The following is a 19719-nucleotide window of genomic DNA, read 5'->3' as shown; positions in this document are numbered from 1 at the left end:
TCCCAATCAAGCACTATCGAAATTGTCATCACCAGTCTAGTCAACCAACCAACCAAAACTATAAGACATTGTAATAATGAATGTTTCTTTACCTTTTCTCCAAAAAATCATTTACAGGGCATTCTCAATATTATGTAATATTGTTTGGTGTTTAACATTTTTTCAAGTTTAAATTTTTTTTCTTGTTGTGCATGTGCCAACAGACTCGGATCCTGGTGACACATGGCATCAGCTTCTTGCCCCAGGTCGATAACATAATGGTGATGGTGGATGGCAGGGTGTCCGAGATGGGCTCCTACAATGATCTTCTCAAACAAAATGGAGCCTTTGCTGAGTTCCTCAGGAACTATGCGCTGGAAGACATCACAGAGGAGGATGAGGAAATAGGTACCTTCCAGCTGTTGAAAACATTCACACTACCACATACAGGCTAAACTTATGGTGCCCTATAACACATTTTAATACAGTCTTCATTTTATTTGAAGGATATTCAAAAATAGTCTCTCCCAATTTGTAACTAAGAGCTTAAAAGTTCTATTTGTTTCTCAATTGGATAATTATCTAAATGAGGACAATAACAAGCACAATGCAACAAGGACTAGTCAGTCTTTAGTCTCTTAGGATTCTCAATAATTTGTATAATAGTTAGTTTTTTTCACATTTTTTCACATTGTGCTGTGGGAGCAGCATTTTCTGTTTGCAGCATGTTAAAGTGTTAATTCCCTCCTTCCTGCTGATCTGTGCTAATGACATCTGATCTAATCTGGCTCAGTGGCAATGATTGAAGATGACGATTTCCCTGATGATGCTTTGAGTAACCACGTAGACATGGGGGATGAGCCTGTTGTCAATGAGACGAAGAGACAGTTCATACGGTACAACAAGCATTTGCTATCATTTTCATATGCTGTCCTTCCACCTAGTGGGCAACAAAACAGTTTGTTGCTGGTGTATTTATGTTGCAATTACTACCTATCAGAAAGTCATTTGTTAACTTTGTTACCGATGTTGGCAATATATCAGCATAGCCTATTGTCTCTATTCAGTAGCTATGCAAAATTGTATAAATACTTTAAAGGTAGAATTGCTAATATTGTGCAGGTCACCAAAGAATTTTCTTTGAACAATGTTTAGTATTTTACCTTGCATCTTTAAATATGTTTATTGAAATGTTTATATGGATTTGTAATTGAAATGTGATTTAAAATTTAAGTCGGACAAGTCAATAATTCATTCAAAATAACCGCTAGGAGTATTTAGGTGGACATGAGCGCTTGACTTGGAGGGGAATTGTTTAACACTTTTCCTTGGTTCATGATCTCACATAATCACTTTTGTTGCATAGCAATAGGTTTTTAAATGCATTAAAGACATGCTGATTGACTCTAAGGAGCCAAGTGTCTTTCGGTTTCTGCCCTCTGACCTCTGGCAGGCAAATCAGTGTAATTTCCAATGATATGGAGAACCCAAAGAAGATGTCCGTTCGGCAGCGACGCTGCAGTGAGAGGAAGCACGTGGAACCGCTAGAAAAGAAGCAGAAACCAGTGGAAAAACTAATCCAGGCAGAGACCGCAGAGACAGGAAGGGTGAGTTTCACTGTGCACCCTCTGCTGGCCCAATATGGCTCCTTCTTCTTAAAAGCTATTGCAATTGGGCCTGATAATAGAGAGCTAGAATTTATCACTGAGAATGTATACAAGATGTGCATCTTGTCCCACCTTCACAATCTTGATGTAATTGGAAATCAGAGATGGGAATAACTTTGCTAATGCAGAAATGTGAGTTTGCCGGGACATTGCCATGCTACTCGGAATATCACACACTAATGCGGTATTACATCATCAATTTCAGCACCTACAGCAACCTAATTTCATAAAGATTATGAAACATTATGTTGCAAAACAATTTTCATGAAATAAAGGACATGTCTGTGTCATTAGAAATTTTTATTTCTAATTTATATCGGTTTTTTTAGATATGCATATTACAGGCACATTGCGAAAAGCACTGTGCAAAATAAGCAAAACACAAAATGGAGAATGTAGTTAAAGAAATGTGCAATATTTAGAAGAAGTAATTTTGTTGGTCATAACAAATTCCGCTCCCTTCACCCTTCCCTTGCTATTTCGATTCAGCTTTTACCTACGTGCTGTCTCTCTCCTCTTACTCATCAATTCCACAGGGAACGCACAGCTTTGGTTGTTTGTGTGTGCAGGGTCTGCACACAAATCAATTGCAGTTGTATTTAGCCTTATTTTGTCTGCATTTGCCAGCCTGGCACTGCATTTTCTTCCCAGGAGTGATGGGCGTGTGAGGTGATGCTGCAACTGTGGCTGCTTTGGCAGCTGCATCTTCTGTCTTGAACTTCATGTAATTTTCATGCAACTCGCCTGCCAGGTCCATAATTCAGTCATTCATCAGTAATTCCAGCGCTTCCTCTGGTCCCATTCGCTTGCATGATTTTTGCCATCCTGTCATCTATTCAGAGTTTATCCAAAGTCACCAAAGTCACAAATTATCAGAGTTGTCATCTACATAGAGTTATAAACCCACCATTTCTATGACTACAGTGCTCAGAATTATGGATCCGCACCCTGAAGTCAGTAAGCAAAGTACATCATCTTCATAAAACGATTGCAGTTAATTAATTTTGTGTGATTGTATGAAATTAGTTTTTATGGCGCTTGACCCAGCAATTCGTATCAAAGTCTCTCATTCAGATGCTGAATAGTGTGCTAGAGGAGAGAGCAACCCATTCACACCTGGGTATCAGCACCTGTTACCTATTGTCTGGCAGGTGGGCTTTGTGAAGAAAATGGGACAAAATGCCTGTATTACTTTAATGAGTCAATTTTTTTTAGAATTTTAACAATTCAGTTATTTTAAGCCCAGCTGTTTATGAAAAGTCATGGAAGGAGGAGGGTATGCGGTGTTGGAGTAAATTGCATTTTAAAGTCCAAACACATAATGGCGTCAGCTCTGACCTTTTTAGTGTTAAATTAACTAGCAGAAATGTATTTGCTACAATTTTTTTCTAAATTATTCCATATCAATGGTTGCCTTAGTAGTCTTGGAAGCATTTGCTAAGTAAGCAATTGAACACACTGGACTAATCTGAAACGCCTGTGATGCCGTTTGTCCCATATATTATGATGCGATGAAATGGGGGGACTATTTCTAAAAAGTGCTGTAATATCTGCATGGTGAACCCAAAATGTATAAGCTGAGAATGTGCACTTCAATCAGTAAATTGTTTGATTACACATTAACAAGCCGCAATAGCTGCGACCGCACACACACATGCATCCATGTGTGCATGCATCCACTCACACACCCTCATACAAACACGTGACCTCTTCTTTGGCTCATGACCAACGTTTCCACAAAATCTTGTGCACATCTGTGAATCCATTCGGGAGTTATGCGCCTTTCTGTGATAGGCCACACCCATCACCACGCCCCCTCTTGGTCAATCAGCCTGAAAGTTACTCAGCTGTACCTTCGGTCATGACCAACCTCCATGCCAAATTTCAGCCTCCTGGGGCAAAAACTGTGGCTGCTACGGGGTGGGACACTTTTGTGGACCAACCGACAGACAGAGCTATAGAGCTGCGGTCGCAGCTAAAAATTGTGGAGTACAGAGACAAATCAAGAAAAAATATTTCTTAGTCCCAAACATTATGGCGCTCACTGTATTGACAGTTTTTCTCCTTTGACTGGTAAGGATTCTTCACAGACAGTGAGGTGTATGTCATTGTGACCTCTTCCCCTGTTCTCCCATCCCTTTGCAGGTGAAATTAAAGGTGTTCTGGGAGTATGCCAAAGCCGTTGGGCCCTTGCTGTCCATTTTCATCTGCTTCCTTTATGGCTGCCAGAATGCAGCGGCCATCGGAGCCAACATCTGGCTGAGTCAGTGGACCAATGATTCTGGGCTCAATCAGACTGAGCAGAATACACAAATGAGGGTGGGGGTGTATGCTGCACTAGGCCTCACGCAAGGTAAGGGTCCTTCTAGTACAGCAAGCAGGCTGTACCCACTGAACAGGAATGCATTGGCATCATTTAAATTTTTATTTCATTAATGGAATACTATATTTGTATACATATCTTTTTTTGGACAAAGACATTTTTTCTTGATTTGACACTGTACTCCAGTTTAAAATTTTAGATTTGTAAACTGATAATGATGATGAAAGCTCTCTTACACTTGCACTAAGGAAGCAATTGAAAACACATAACTAGTCAGAAATACCTGTTACACCATTTGTCACAAACATTATGATGCCATGAAATGGGATGACTATTTATAAAAAGTGAATCGAAAATGTATAAAAATACCTTTAAATAAAACTGAGAATGTTAATTTTAACCACATGTGACTTGTTTGAATACAGAATTGTGGAGTACAGAGCCAAATCAAGAAAAAAAAAGGATTTTTCCATAACATTATGGAGCTCATTGTTTATATATATATGAGTGACAAATTAAAAGAAAAACCTGAATAAATGAGTGGAGAAACATAATGAATGCAGATGCTTCCACACAGGTGTACTGCATGATACAATTAAACAATTAACATCCTATCATGCTCTGTGGCATGTATAAAAATGCTGAGCAGGCCCAGTTGATCTGGATTTTCGATCAAGATGGCAAGAGAAAAAGATCTAATTGACTTTGAAAGAGTGTTCATTATTGGGGCACGGATGGCAGGAGCTTCAGTCACAAAGACTGCTCAACTGGCTAGTGTTTCGTTTGGAACAGTAACTAAAGTAACATCTGCGTTTAGATCTATGGGAAAGACATCAGTAAATAGGGTTGGAAATTGTGGTCAAAAGCTCACATGACCTTGATGCCCATGCGTTAGTGTGATATGTAAGGAAAAACAGAAGAGCAACTCTTCCTCGGGTGACTGAGAATGTCAATGCAGGACGTGATCAGACTCGACAACTACATAAAGAGGGATATTATGGTAGGGTTGCAGTGCATAAACCCCTCATTAAAAAGAGGAATGCACATCTGAGAGTTCAGTGGGGCAAAAACCATAGGCACTGGTCCACAGAGATGTGGGAAGAAGTGATATGGTCAGATGAGTCATTCTTCACCATATTCTTGACAAGGTGATTGCATGTGTGGTGTACACCAAAAGAATGGTACTGGCCTGAATGCTTGACCCCTACAGTGAGGGGCTCTGTTATGCTGTGAGGGGCATTTTCCTGGCATGATTTGGGTACATTTGCCCCCTTAGAAGGAAGGGTCATTACAAATCAGTACAGAGTGATCACCTTTATCCTATGATGAAACATTTCTATCCTGATGGGAGTGGTTTCTTGCAGGGTGATATTTCCCCCATCCACAGGGCATTCAGGGTCACTGAATGGTTTGATAACTATGAAAACTAGAAGAGTGCACTCAGTAGAGTGCAGATCTCTGCCAGGCATTCCAAACAGAAGCAGTTGTTGATCACTTGCGGCCCCTAGTGGCCGGTGAGGAGTTAGCACTCAATCTATTTCAATGGACAACAATGATGGAAATTAATTCAAATAAAATACTTGTGGTTGACCGATTTGCAAAATATTCGAGAATTCAGGTCCTTGGCCTGCTGTCAGCATGCACAACACATATTAGGCTGATCGGCCCAGTAGTATGCGAGATTAGCTGCGGACAGAGACACAAACACACACGCACAAACACACACACACGCACAAACACACGCGACCAAACGCATGATTCCCTCCAGGCTCCGCCTGGCGGAGATAATGATGTGAATCATATGCTATGGCCTTTGAGGTCATCAGGTCGCAATCCAATTGAACACCTATGGGAGATTCTGGACCAACGTGTTAGACCGCGCTCTCCACCACTGTCATCAAAACACCAAAATGAGGGAATGTCTCCTGGAAGAATGCTGTTCCATCCCTCTAGTAGAGTTCTAGAGACTTGTAGAATCTATGCCAAGGTGCATTGAAGCAGTTCTGGCAGCTCATGGAGGCCCAACACCTTATTAAGACACTTTATGTTGGTTTTTCTTTTAATTTGTCACCCGCCAGTGTATATATATATATAGACCAAGCACTTCTCCAATTTTTTGGCCTTTAAATTTCTATGATGGTCATTAGCCTTGTAGTTAGCAAGTTCTGTAATCCATGCTGGTAATGGACCTCAGCTTGCAAAGGAAAATGTCTAATGCTGAGGGCATTTGTGTTTTTATTATTGTTACTTTTGTGTTATGGTTCCTCCCTCCTCCACAGTCAGTCCCTTGAAGTGATGCATTATTCTCATGGATTTTTTCTTTGTTGTTGTGGTCTCTCTAACACAGGCATCCTGGTCATGATTTCATCCTTTACACTGGCTATGGGTAACATTGGTGCAGCCAAAAAGCTGCATTCTGTCCTGCTAGAAAACAAATTTCACACCCCCCAGTCTTTCTTTGACACCACCCCCATAGGCCGCATTATCAATCGCTTCTCCAAGGACATTTACGTCATTGATGAAGTGCTTCCTTCCACCATCCTCATGTTCCTGGGCACTTTTTTTAACTCCATGTCGACCATGGCCGTAATCGTTGTCACCACCCCTATCTTTGCTGTGGTCATAGTACCCCTTGCAGTCATATACGTCTTTGTGCAGGTATTACATTCAAACGTTTCATTTTGAATACAAAGTCTGTTGAATAAAATCATTTTTTCTTTCTTCCATAGTAACAACCTTCTAATAACTGACACACTAGATTAGTTGGTCAACACCCTGACTTTAATAACTGGGGTGCTTTTTTCCCCTTGGCTTTCATGTGTCTAATTCTTTGTATTTCCTTCTGTCTGCTGCTTGCTTATAATCATATCTGTGCACAAACCTACAGCTTCACAGTTTGAGCACTCATGAGACAGCATGCTGAAGCCATCAGCTTGCATCTTTTCTGAAGGTCCGTTTCCCCCTTCCACATATTGGTCGATATTAACTGTGCAGTTGACCTAGGAATACCACCATAAAACAAGCCACTTGACACTTATGAGAAAACTTCTTAAAATAATTTTGATATCAACCATGATAATGATTAGGATATTTTGCTGGGGAATTTGCATACAAACATGCGCTGTGCAAAAATCTGCTAAATTTGCCTTGCTTATGCATTATGCCTGTCTACTACCCGACTGACTTGAGTGCGAGCGGTTTTGTAGGAGCGTTGGATTTACATTTTTTACTAGCAGGGAGAGTAAGAGATTTAGCAATCTCCTTATTTCCTTCCTTGTACCTTGCGGAATAGAGTTTTGCAACCATTTTGCTGCCCTCTGTTGGTGAACAGCTAACTTAGATGCAAAAGCTGACGGTTTCATCAGCCCATTGTTTTCATGTGATTCTTAGCAGGGCTGAACATATTCATAAGGAGGAAATGGCGGACAATAGCACAGTTGGGTGTATTTTCACTCACTGAGCCCACAGTATTCACTTGACTGTACTGCCAGCCATGTTTTGTTTAACTTTTATCAGATTGTTTGGTGACTTTGATGAATAATTTTTGGTTTGGTATTTTTACATCCAAGTGATGCTCTTTATACAGTTACTGAAGCATGTTTGTTTTGGATAGCATGTTCTGTGCTATTTTATATTTTGCAGAGAAAAAAGCATTGGGGTATTTTAGATTTAAATGAAGATCAGGTTCTGCACACCAATCCTGTGAGTGAGTGCCATATGTACATCCAAGTGTCTACTTTTTTACAACAAAGCATCTTCTGCTCTGCAGTTTGTATTATCTGAATCTAGTGTGGTTGTTGAAAACGTGTGCAATTGTTGTGGTGATATTTATTTATTTATAACAAAAATAGCTTTTTTTCTCTATAATTTGAAATGACCAATTGTGCCTCTCGAGTCCCTGCTGTACCTCTCACATCCTGCACAAGGAGGACTGTGTGCACTGCTCCAATGCACTTGCCTGCAAGGCTGTGACTATTTTATACATTACAGGCATTTAGCAGATGCTCTTATCCAGAGCAACTTACATTGTATCCAATGATACAGCTGGATAAATACTGGAGCAATGCAGGTTAAAGTATCTTGCTCAAGGGTACAATGGCAGTGTTTTTAATTAGGGCCATGATTTTTATTTTTCAAAACATATACTCTTGCAAAGGATACACCTACAGTATATTTGAACATAAATGGGAAATTTGCTCTGACAAAGTTTGCAGGAGTTAGCAGACTATGAAATTTCATGGTTTTCTACTCCTACACAACCATTTTTGAATCACTTGTCAGGTGTTCAAAAATATTTTTTCCATACAATTTTTTCATACAGTTTCTACATCAAGGCTGCTCATCAGTGAATGTCAATATCTGAAACAATGTGGTTTCTATGAACCCCACATCCTCCTCCCCCACCCCCAAGGCCAAAACTGTCTTTTGAAATGCATACATCCAGCAGCACATAAAACAATATGCATTTATAATTTTTTGTTATTATTTGTAGGATAGAGCAGCACCCTTGGGGGAAAAGGAAGGTCACTTGAGGTATTTCTGGTCCGTCACTGTTCCAACTGGTGGTTTATCCTCCAGGACGTAGGTCAGACGAGAATTGGGTTATCCAGGACTGCCAATCCTGCTGCCACACCTCCATCGGAATATTCTGCACTTCTGGTTCTAAGAAGATGTCCAGCACACTCATTGAGCAGCATATTTGTCCCCTGTCTCACATAGGCTCCAAAGATGCCAAGCTCACTCAGACATGTGTTGAGTTTCAGAGGACAGTCGCTCCTCAGCAGATAGTTGTAGACAGGCTGGGGCTTGTCCATCAGAATGTAGGCTGCCCTTTCTGACCTGCACTTCACTCCTGACAGCACCTGGCAGATGTTTGCACTGTAGATATTGTTACCCCCTCCCTCCCTCTGGGGTTTCAGGACATACTGGTCTGGGTTTGCAAAGGCCATAGCCACAGTCTTGTCTCCCTCCTCTCCCATGTCCAGGGAATAAAGTCCAGCGAAAGTTGCTCGGATCTGAGCTACAGCCTCTGGGTCATCCAGAAAGAACATACATTACAGTATGACATGAGAGTTAGCGCCGATCAGTGTAGAGGCAAATCTCTCACTAATGGTAACTGGAGTACCTGGTGAATTGCTGTAGAGAACTGAGCTAATGTAGGGGTAACCTGAATGACTTAAACCTACTCTGACCTTGGTGGGACGAAGCCACTGCAGACTCCAGTCTGTATTCTACTGTGAAACTGCCTGTTCTTGGCTCTAGAATCTAAAGGTGGGAGTATATTTGATCAGAAGGCGAACACATCCGAAATCGAACCACTGCCGAGCACAGCTCTACATACGAGTATGTGTATACTCAGTGCAGCTTGGAACTGTTCATGTAGTGACAGTCAACGCTGGGGGTTAGGGGTGCAGATTCAGTTTCTGTGGTCGTGATAACCACAAGAAACAGTGACAACGTTTGCACCACCTTACACAGAAAACAACTATGTCTGCGGTAAAGGAGCAGAAACTTTGACAGGTGGATGTCGCTTTGTTTAGTTTATTCAGCGCTGCACAAAAAGAACACAAGGAAGAGAAGATGTATGTTTATCCGTTCAGTCAGACAGAGAGAGAGATGGGACGCACCCAAAGCAGCCACCAATGCGATATTTTAGACCAATTACATCTCGGCTTGCTCAGCCAGCAGGGATGTGCACACTACAGTGGCCAAAGTCAATGCAGAGCTTTGTTTTTCCCCACAAATGCGTAATTTTGCATCATTTACTTCTTACTAGCCGAAGTTCCTTTCCGCAGCAAGTATACTCCCAGCTTAAAGGAGCTGTTGCCAGGGAACGGCCGCAAAGTGTGAATGTTACCATGAAAATGAGTCCGCTCCCTCTGAGATGCACGGCAGCCAACTTCTTTTGATAACTTATGACTAAATGGATGAATTAATCACTCCGTTCTGTTGTCATTGTGCTGCCACACAGGTGTTCTGCTTCTGGGCATCTGTGTACTGTGCCGGGCCTACAGTATGCTGAAGGCGGCCCGCTCCATCCACTGCAACATGCTCCACGCCATCCTGAGAGCCCCACAGGCCTTTTTCCAAGCCACTCCCTCAGGGAGAATTTTGAATCGCTTCAGCAAAGATGTGGACACAATTGACTCTCACATTCCAGAAAATATTGATATTTGGATGCGCACTTTCTGGTACACAGTAAACGTGCTGCTCATATGCTCTGCCCTCACCCCTATCTTCCTCATAGTCATAGTCCCATTAATGATGTTCTATTGGTGGGTCCAGGTAAATAGGAACAAGTCGGCTAACTCATTAATACAGCATGCCACGTATTGTGTTGTTGTAGTTTATCACAACTGTCCTAGTGTTGTAGTTAGCATGTGGTTTGGTCAGTCAATGGCCAGAGGGCCGAGTCTCAGTCCACAGTGAGGCTTGACTCTTCCCGTATTTGTAGCTGTTCTTTAACAAAACACCACCTGAGCGGCAACTCAATTAGTACTTTTCCTCCACAACAAATGAATGTTAAAACATTTTTGAAAAGCCAAACCGGTGAAAAAATACAGTTTATTGAATTGTGTAACTAAATGACTCCACATGGAACTGAAAAGATAAAAAAAAAACAGGTGGAAGATAAAGAACAGCAATCTCCTAGTCCTAGTGAGTAGTGCTTGTGGAATGGGGCTGTTAGTATGTCATGGTAACTGTGCTTCCTCATGTTGACCCATTGCCTAAGGAAAATCATTCCTAATAGCTGAAGATGATCCATAACTCATCCTAATTTGTGAAGTCTTGCCAACATTACCACTCATTTGTCCTGAATAATCATTTGTCTCCTCTTGAAGCTACTAATATTTTAATATCCGTTGCTTGCTGTAGCTCTACATAATTTAGTGGGATACATCATGTCAACTTGTAGCTTTCCATAAACTGTATTTACAAGTTAACTAAGTACATTGGGTGCAAGGAAAGAAAACTGATTGGAATAACACTGTTTAACTTATGATTCCTTCTCAAGTGATCACTGAATGGCTTTTCAGTCTCAGTCTGCCATGCTGCTAGGTGTCCTTAGGCATTGACTCATAATTTTAACATAATCATTCCATTGATAAAGTCTTGGCGTATACCACACAATGAAATTTGAGGGCAGATTTTCTGTTGCACATTATAAATAGACCATTAATACGGGCTGTGGCTGGAATTTGCGAACATAATATAGGGCATCATTATGCAGCCATGTTGATTTAGATTTTTGTGGTTAGTGAACACCTAATATATATCATTTAAAGAGCAATGAGTTCATCTTAAAATACACTACAGGGTCAAAAGTATGTGGACACCCTTTCTAATTAGTGTGTTCGGCTACGTCAACCACACCCATTGCTAACTGGTGCATAAAATCAAGCATACAGGCATGCAATCTCCATAGAAAAATATTGGCAGTAGAATGGATCATGCTGAAGAGCTCAATGATTTTTAACATGGCACTGTCATAGGATGCCACCTTTCCAACAAGTCAGTTTGTCAGATTTCTGCCCTGCTAGAGCTGCTCTGGTCAAGTGTTAGTGCTGTTATTGTGAAGTGGAAACATCTGGGAGCAACAACAGCTCAGCCATGAAGCGGTAGGCCCACAATCTCATAGAACGGGACCGTCGAGTATGCTACAGCATACAGTGACATTCTAGGGAGTTATGTGCTTCCAACTTTATGGCAACTGTTTGGGGAAGGCCCTTTTCTGTTTTAGCATGACAGTGCCCCCATGCACAAAGTGAGGTCCATAAAGAAATGATTTGCCGAGTTTGGTGTGGACGACCTTGACCAGCACAAGAACCTTTGGGATGAATTGGAACACCAACTGCGAGCCAAGCCTTTTCGCCCAACATTAGTGCCCAACCTCATTAATGCTCTCGTGGCTGAATTGAAGCGAATCACCATAGCCATGTTCCAAAATCTAGTGGAAAGCCTTCCCACAAGAGTAAAGGCAGTTATATCAGCAAATAGAGTCCAACTCTGTATTAATACCAATGGTTTTGGAAAGAGATGTTCAATAAGCACATATAAGCGAGATGTTTGGGTGTCCATATACTTTTGGCCATGTTGTGTACTTTGACCTCATTTGACTGGTTTTATGGCTATGCCAAACAAGTATTTTCTTTCTCTATTTTCACTTTGTTAATTCACTGTGACACATTTGGCATTTTGTTCAGTTATTTTCAGAAAAAGTGTGCAACCCCATGTGCTTAATTTTTGTGTGAAAGATTAGTTGTGTGAAATTTACTAACATTCTGTTAGGTATGGACTTGTTACCCTTTTTGATAAAAAACACATTTTTATCAAAAATTGTATGACGGGAGGTGAGAATCAAGGATCATTCACCCGTACAGTTAAATCAATTGAATTGAAAATTTAAGTCCTATGAAGCTACCCCATAAAATACAGCACTGGCTTGCAAAGTCAATACAAAATCTAGTCCAGAGGATATACTGTGAACACTGAGTATCCTTAACATTCCATTTCAAATTTAAAGTAATTAGGTGCCTTGAAGATTACAATTGACCGTGTTCATTTGGTTGGAAATTTTATTTGGACCAGGTCTTCAAGTTGTGATCCCAAAGAAGCGGGTCAAGAGGGATGTTTTTGATGTGAAATGGCTTTGCTAGTCTTTTCCAAACACAGATGACAACTGAAACAGTATTATTTTTACATTGCTTGTATTTCTCTTCCATTTCTGCTTGGGGTTTGTAATGGCTTATACTTGGCATGATTGCTTAAATCTGTTAACTGCTATCTGTCGCATATTTCCTGTGTGTTTTGGGAAAGATCTGCATTCTAATCAGCGCTCAATGTCAAATGCATGCTTTCAAAAGTATATACTGGGACATTTAGAGGTTTAACAACTCGATTCAAGTGTAATTTATATTGTTACAAAATAAGTTATTTGTAATTGAATTATTTAGACATTAAAAAACCAAACCATTTGCTACAACATTACGATAGCACTAAACACTCATATTTTAAATGTTTCTTAAGTGTTTTATTACAGTATGTTAAGTGTTTAATGACTGGTTGTTCATCGAAAGATATGGTCAGGTTAGATTCGATACATCTGCACAGGACCTTCATAATTTTATGATGAAAGGAAACTTAATTTCAGGAAGTCCATTATCTCCAATCTATCATTGGAATACATTTTAGAAATAATGTGATGAAATAAAACAGAATATTTCAGATATGATGGACATTTATTTTCAAACAGAATTTTTTAAATGTTTACTTGTGTAATAATTTGAACAGATTGGATGAGTGCAGCTGTCTTAAATCCTATGTCATTTGTTATCTGTGTCACAGTTTTGTTCTTACAGTAGTTCATAATAATATTTATTTTTCTTCTGTAGAGATTTTACGTGGCCACTTCTCGCCAGCTAAAGAGACTGGAGTCTGTCAGTAGGTCTCCTATATACTCTCACTTTTCTGAAACCATCACAGGCACGAGTGTGATCCGTGCATACATGAGGCAAGGTGCCTTCATTCTCATAAGTGATATGAAAGTGGATGAGAACCAACGGAGTTACTACCCTGGCATTGTTTCAAACCGGTAGGTGCAGGATTTCACTGCATCATAAAGCATATTGTATATTTAGCTCCATGCATGTATCCATATTTGGTTTTCATTTAAAACCTTGTAAAATCACACTTAAATGCAATTTCACACACATCAGTATGTCGCAGTATGAAGATATGTGTTGTGTTGTTGTGCGCAGGTGGCTGGGGGTTCGTGTTGAGTTCATTGGGAACTGCATTGTACTGTTTGCCGCACTGTTTGCTGTGATGGGCAAGGACAGCCTAAGTCCAGGGCTTGTGGGACTTTCTGTGTCTTATGCATTGCAGGTGGGTGAAACACTTTGTATATTTTAAAGTAATGTTCATCCTGTTAGTATTTCTTTTCAGGCCTAAGAATATTTCTGTTTAAGGTTGTGTGTGAAATGACTGCATTAAATTACAAGCACTGAATACATTTGAGCTAATGCCCCGGCTTCCATTAAATGAGAAATGGCAGCATTTCACAGCGGATATTTTGTGAATTTTCTCTGTTAATAGGTAACCATGTCCTTGAACTGGATGGTAAGGATGACCTCGGACTTGGAGAGCAATATTGTGGCGGTAGAACGAGTGAAGGAGTATTCAGAGACACAGACTGAGGTAGGCTCACCTCGAAGATCTCATGTCATCTCATTATCTCTTCAGACAAATTCTATTTCTAGAGAGGTTCAGGTGTTCAAGTGTTACAATTGTGAGTGCTGTGGCAGATTGTGTTTATATGTGCTGTTGGTATTCAGTGTTGGAAAGCAGTTTGCAGCCAGAGTGGTTGGTTTTTACATGCACATTTACATTCCTGTGCTGTGGTCAAGTCAGTTGTGTCTGACTGAAGACCAAGACCAGGACTTTGTAAGCCTGACCCCCCACTCTGAGATTAAATTAAAGGTGTGTTAACCTCTGTTGTTTAGGCTCCCTGGGAGATAGAAGACAAGAAGCCACCCCCAGAGTGGCCAACCCAGGGGAAAGTGGAGTTCCATGACTACAGTGTGAGGTACCGGGAGGGGCTGGATCTTGTACTGAAGAACCTCACTCTCAGTGTAAAAGGAGGGGAGAAGGTGAGAGAAATGTTGGCTGTCGTCATATCCCATCTGGTTGAAGAATGTGTGCCCTGATGCTTTTTTCTTCCTCCCTCAGTTTGGATTTATATTTTGAATGAAAGAAGACAGTGGCCTTGGTTCCTTCTCTGGCTGTATTTGCAGTAATTTTCACACTTGTTACAATGCCTATATACTTGATAATGGATGGTGACACAGCACAAATCAGGTGGATTTGAACGGTCCTTTTTTACCCTGGCAAAAAACAAATGCTTTTTATACTGTACAACTGATGATTATTTTACAAGTGTAGCAGAGTACTGAGACATCAGGGAATGTGTGAACATTCACTATAGAAGATGATGTCATCTCTGAGGACCTTGGTCTTTAGCTCAAAAGGCTAATAGTGCAGCTCTGCAAGGGCTGTGGCTTAAAATCTGCAAACATACCACAGGTTTCATATTTGGTCTTTATAGTTTATATCTTCATTTCCCAAATTTTTCAGAATGGCACAGATATTGATTGTGTATTAAAGCAATACAACTAAGTTCACTTGTGAATGAGATCCTACACGCAAGGTGTTAAGCAATATGATGTTTTTCCTGCTTCTCTTATCTGCCTATTTTTTTACCGGGCAAAAAATAAATAAAAAATGAACTCATGATGTGGACTAATAGTAGCCACTGGATACCAGTTAAGTTACCGCATAATGTTGTTCCTACAGATTGGCATTGTTGGAAGGACGGGGGCTGGAAAATCCTCCATGACCCTGTGCCTATTCCGCTTGTTGGAGGCAGCAGGTGGAGAGATTACCATTGATGAGGTGAAAATCTCTGACATTGGTCTTCATGACCTCAGGTCCAAGCTTACAATTATTCCCCAGGTGAGTCTTCCTCCTAACCAAGTTCTCAACCTTTGCTTTTTATGTTGTGCTGTGATTGTTTCTGTTGCAGAATTCCCAAGACATGTAAGCTTCAGGGCTCACTTGCAAAAGGGATGTCAATCTCAGGGTGACTACACTAGTTAAAAATTAACTGATTCCATTTTCCCCAAGAGTTTTGTCTTGAAATGCACATATTCCAGTGATTTTATTCATGTTTTGTACATACAGTGCCCTTCAGGTGTATGGGAATGGTATGGGAGTGAAATTTGTTATTTTGCTAAATATATTTTATAATTATGTTATTTTTGAATTTGGATTTATGATGAATATGAGATAAAAGTACAGTTAGCTCACAGGCAAACAAGCCATTTGCAGAGTTCAGAAACCAATTCTTTTGATCTGAACCATAATTAAGCACCATATCTCATCCATAGCATTTCTTGTTGGCCCACTTTTGTATTGTCTGATGTAACAATGCATATTTAACTATTTTCTGCAACAGAGAGGTGTGTGAATTTGCAACTATCCATTTTCCTTTATTGAATTTTTTTTATATTGCTGTGTTATAACCCCTATCGTAAGTTTGTGTTTACATGACATTTTCTATGGGCGTGTTTTGTTGTCGTCCCCGTGTCGAGTTGTTGTCGAGTGCCCGTTTCCATCTCTGGTCATTCTATTTGAAAAAGCTGTCATTTGCCACTTACCACTTCGAACTCATGCTTGGTGGTTTCTGTATAGTGATTGCTTCGTTTGCTGTGACTGAGCCAACTAACGCTTACACTACAGTATGTGAAATGCCCGCCTCTTAAAAGACTATTTCATTATAAGCAGGGCTTGAAAATTAAATTTTTTTCCTATCCGTTCACTCCGGGCAGAATTGGAATTTAACTTTTCTGTTCTTTTGTTTCTGCTTGCAACATAACATTCTTAAATCGGTTAGAACAAAAAAAACAACAAAAAAAAACGGTAATTTTGTTTTATTTCTCCTACCTGGCAAGCATTGAAACCAGCCTAGCAACCGGTCACAAAACCTATTTGTGACCATGTTTCTGTAAATAATAAACATCAGTAAAAAGGACAGTTCTTTCTTTAGTTGTGCAGTAGTCATTCTATGAGATGCACCTGGTTTCTGACTACTGTATTAACCACGACTGCCTACATGGAGCCCCCCACCCCATCACCACTGAAGAAACCTATGGACGATAAAAAACACAGTGGCCAGACAAAAGGTTTTTGTTTTCGTTTCTGGTTTCATGCCCTGTTTATAAGTAGTAGGAATTCTAACAAAGCAGGCCAGTACAAGCCACTATGCTAACACTGCCCAGGGTACACTAACAATGCCCCTATACAAAAAGATACTGACCAGTGACAATTTAAAGGACAAAGCAACATAAAGTGTCTTCAGTACCAACTGAAAAGTTACAATGGCATAAAAAGCCAGTGGGGTTTTATGTTTTGTCGATTTAAGTGCCTACCCCCACTTTCTATTTGCGCGTTTATTTCTGAAATGGATTATTCAAGAAAATAAATGACCACTGAATCTTGAAAGGGACATTGTCACTTGTAAAACCAATGGTAAGATTGTTTTTATTCCATATTTAGTCACAGATATTGATAGTAGAATGACGTGGTATCATTGCATAAGAATTCCTTGTGTTTATTTCGCTATTCAGTGTGCAGCATTTTTCACCACTGTATTGGCATACCTTCAGGCTATTGTTGGCTTTTTTATGTTGCTATGACAGAATGCAAATTTTTGGTGGTGAAAGAATATTATGAACTCCCAGAGAGATGCTGTTCTCCAATGTGTCATGATAATTGCAGATGAGACTGGGCAAGGGTGCTTGTTAAGCGGACAAACTACACCTCAATGGTGGCACTTATAATTTGGCATCGTTGTCATGTATTGTCTACTAATAAAACTAGAATAGAGTTTGTTGTTTCCATGCATAGATTGGTTGCAGAATCAGTGAATGTCTGAGTTGGAACAATATCAGGCCACCAGCGTCCTGCCCACTAGGTGGCTTGCTAGAAGGTGTTAAGTAATGCATTTGTATCCATTTGACCAGCTCAGAGAGTTGGAAGGTGGTAGACAGCAGGTGATGGTATAGTGAGGTACTGTATAAATACAAGGATTGCCTATGGGAAGACATACATGGGCAATTGGTGATAGTAAGAGAAGGTGGTGGTATAATGGAGGTATTACCTCAGGAAAAGTGTATATGCTGACAAAGATATTTTGATATTAAGAAATATTTTCAAATTTCACTTTCCCACTTGCTGCTTTAGTTTTTTAAAAATCAACAGGGACATTTGACTTTTTTTTACTTTATTTACAAATTGAGATTCTTAAATTGTTTTTTTAAATGCCTGTTAGATTATCTTCTGATAATATGATGTGATCCAATCTTGGGCAACTTTGTGTGATAGGTCTGAAAAGGTATAACTAGCTATGCTGAAGATTCCTGGTCATTTACAAATGATGTCTCCGATGGGATCCTATCTGAAATGTGCACAGCTGATTAATTTAAATTAATTGCAGCATGATTGTTGCAGGAACCGGTCCTTTTCTCTGGGACTCTGAGAATGAACCTTGACCCCTTTGAGAAGTACACTGATGAGGAGGTGTGGAAAGCACTGGAATTGTCCCACTTGAAAAAGTTTGTTAGCAACCAGCCTTCTAAACTCGACCTTGAATGTTCTGAAGGTGGAGAAAACCTAAGGTAAGCCCATTAAGGCATGCTCTGTGCTCACAAAGATATTGACAGATGGTCGTTGGTTAATTCTTCGGATGTTTCCAAAGCTAACACATAAATGGCAGATCCCTCTGCATTCTAATCCAGGTGTTTTTACGCTTTATGGCAACTCAAATTCTAAAACTGTGATTTAGTACATTTCATAAATGTAAAATAAACATTTATTACATTACATTACATTACAGGCATTTAGCAGACGCTCTTATCCAGAGCGACGTACAACAAGTGCATTAGTTCAAGGTGCAGAGGTGCAAAAGAAACACACTAGAGTGAAGTAAAGATCGTAGTGCCAGAAGTGACCACATAGATCAGGACTCCAACCCTGTATGTACGTCCACACATCCTCAAGGGGTTCCAGTATATGAGGACAATGAAATTTCTAGTGATCCATCATGAATTAATCTCAAGGTAGCTTAAATGTACTATTTGGACTGTTGACAAGTCTGTAAGGGAAAGAGGGCTCATTGTTTACACAGCTGCACATGCAACTGAAAAACATTGAGTTGTCAGTCTATAAGCCAACTTTTGTATAAACTGGTGTGATGTTGATTGGGTGGATCTGTCCTGTGTTTAGTGTGGGCCAAAGACAGCTGGTTTGTTTGGCCCGGGCCCTGCTGAGAAAGACCAGGATATTGATCCTCGATGAAGCTACAGCTGCCATTGATCTGGAGACTGATGACCTGATTCAGTCCACCATCCGCACACAGTTCGAGGACTGTACCGTTTTCACCATTGCTCACAGACTTAACACCATCTTGGACTACACAAGGTGGGTACTCCTTTATACATGATGTGAGAGACAGGATAATTGTTGTACCAAGGACAAGTGCTGCATTGTCCCCAACAATGTCTTAATTATTAGCAAAATTGATCTTTTGAGAAAAATTTAAATATTAGACAAATTGTACCCAAGTAAACACAAAACACATTAAGAAAATTATTTCATTTATTTCATGTAAAAAGTTGTCAAACACCCATGTCACCCATGTGAAAAAGTAACTGCCCCTTCAAACTTAATAGCGCACTGCCTTTAGCAGCCATAACGGCAACCAAACGCTTCCCATAATTTGGTATCAGTCTTTCACATCGCTGTGGAGGAATTTTAGCCCACTCTTCTTTGCAGAACTTCTTTAATTCACATTAATGGGAAGATTCACCACTGTTCCACATGTTCACCATTTGGAGAGAATGGCTCTCACTGCAGTTTTGTGGAATCCCAGAGCCTTAAAAATGGCTTTGTAACCCTTTCCAGACAGATTTTAAAAACTTTCCTCTGGAATTTCCTTCAATCATGACAGTGTTTTTTAGAAACATTGTGGCAACTACTTCACTCTAATGGTAAGCTTCAATATGAGTTAGGTTTATATTTAAAAGGGCTGGCTGCAATCAAGCCTGGCAGTTATATCAGTGGAATCTAATTATCAGTTAAATTTGGTTAATTGCTTGATTAACTAAAGGGGTAATTACTTTTTTACATGGATGA

The 19719-nt window shown here is 40.1% G+C and overlaps 1 protein-coding gene across 5 annotated transcripts in view; it reads left to right on the top strand.

Moving 5' to 3' along the window:
* Positions 1-19719, top strand: part of abcc3 (ATP-binding cassette, sub-family C (CFTR/MRP), member 3) — a 63750-nt gene that overhangs the window by 42344 nt on the left and 1687 nt on the right. Inside the window, exons 19-30 of one of the 5 annotated variants that reach the window (XM_035404873.1) lie at positions 204-387; positions 773-875; positions 1433-1586; positions 3792-3999; positions 9941-10254; positions 13362-13561; positions 13728-13854; positions 14065-14166; positions 14472-14618; positions 15322-15480; positions 18037-18203; positions 18811-19005. In XM_035404873.1, the coding sequence (XP_035260764.1) occupies positions 204-387; positions 773-875; positions 1433-1586; positions 3792-3999; positions 9941-10254; positions 13362-13561; positions 13728-13854; positions 14065-14166; positions 14472-14618; positions 15322-15480; positions 18037-18203; positions 18811-19005 (2060 nt within the window). Of the gene's footprint in view, positions 1-203; positions 388-772; positions 876-1432; positions 1587-3791; positions 4000-6316; positions 6628-9940; positions 10255-13361; positions 13562-13727; positions 13855-14064; positions 14167-14471; positions 14619-15321; positions 15481-18036; positions 18204-18810; positions 19006-19719 lie in introns of those variants that run through there. The other 4 variants (XM_035404874.1, XM_035404876.1, XM_035404875.1 and 1 more) reach the window with 4 other exon arrangements.

Source organism: Anguilla anguilla, chromosome 2 (assembly GCF_013347855.1).
Source record: "Anguilla anguilla isolate fAngAng1 chromosome 2, fAngAng1.pri, whole genome shotgun sequence".
Lineage (NCBI taxonomy): Eukaryota > Metazoa > Chordata > Actinopteri > Anguilliformes > Anguillidae > Anguilla > Anguilla anguilla.
Note: the sequence above shows the minus strand (reverse complement) of the source record. Positions and strands in the feature narration are given on the sequence as shown.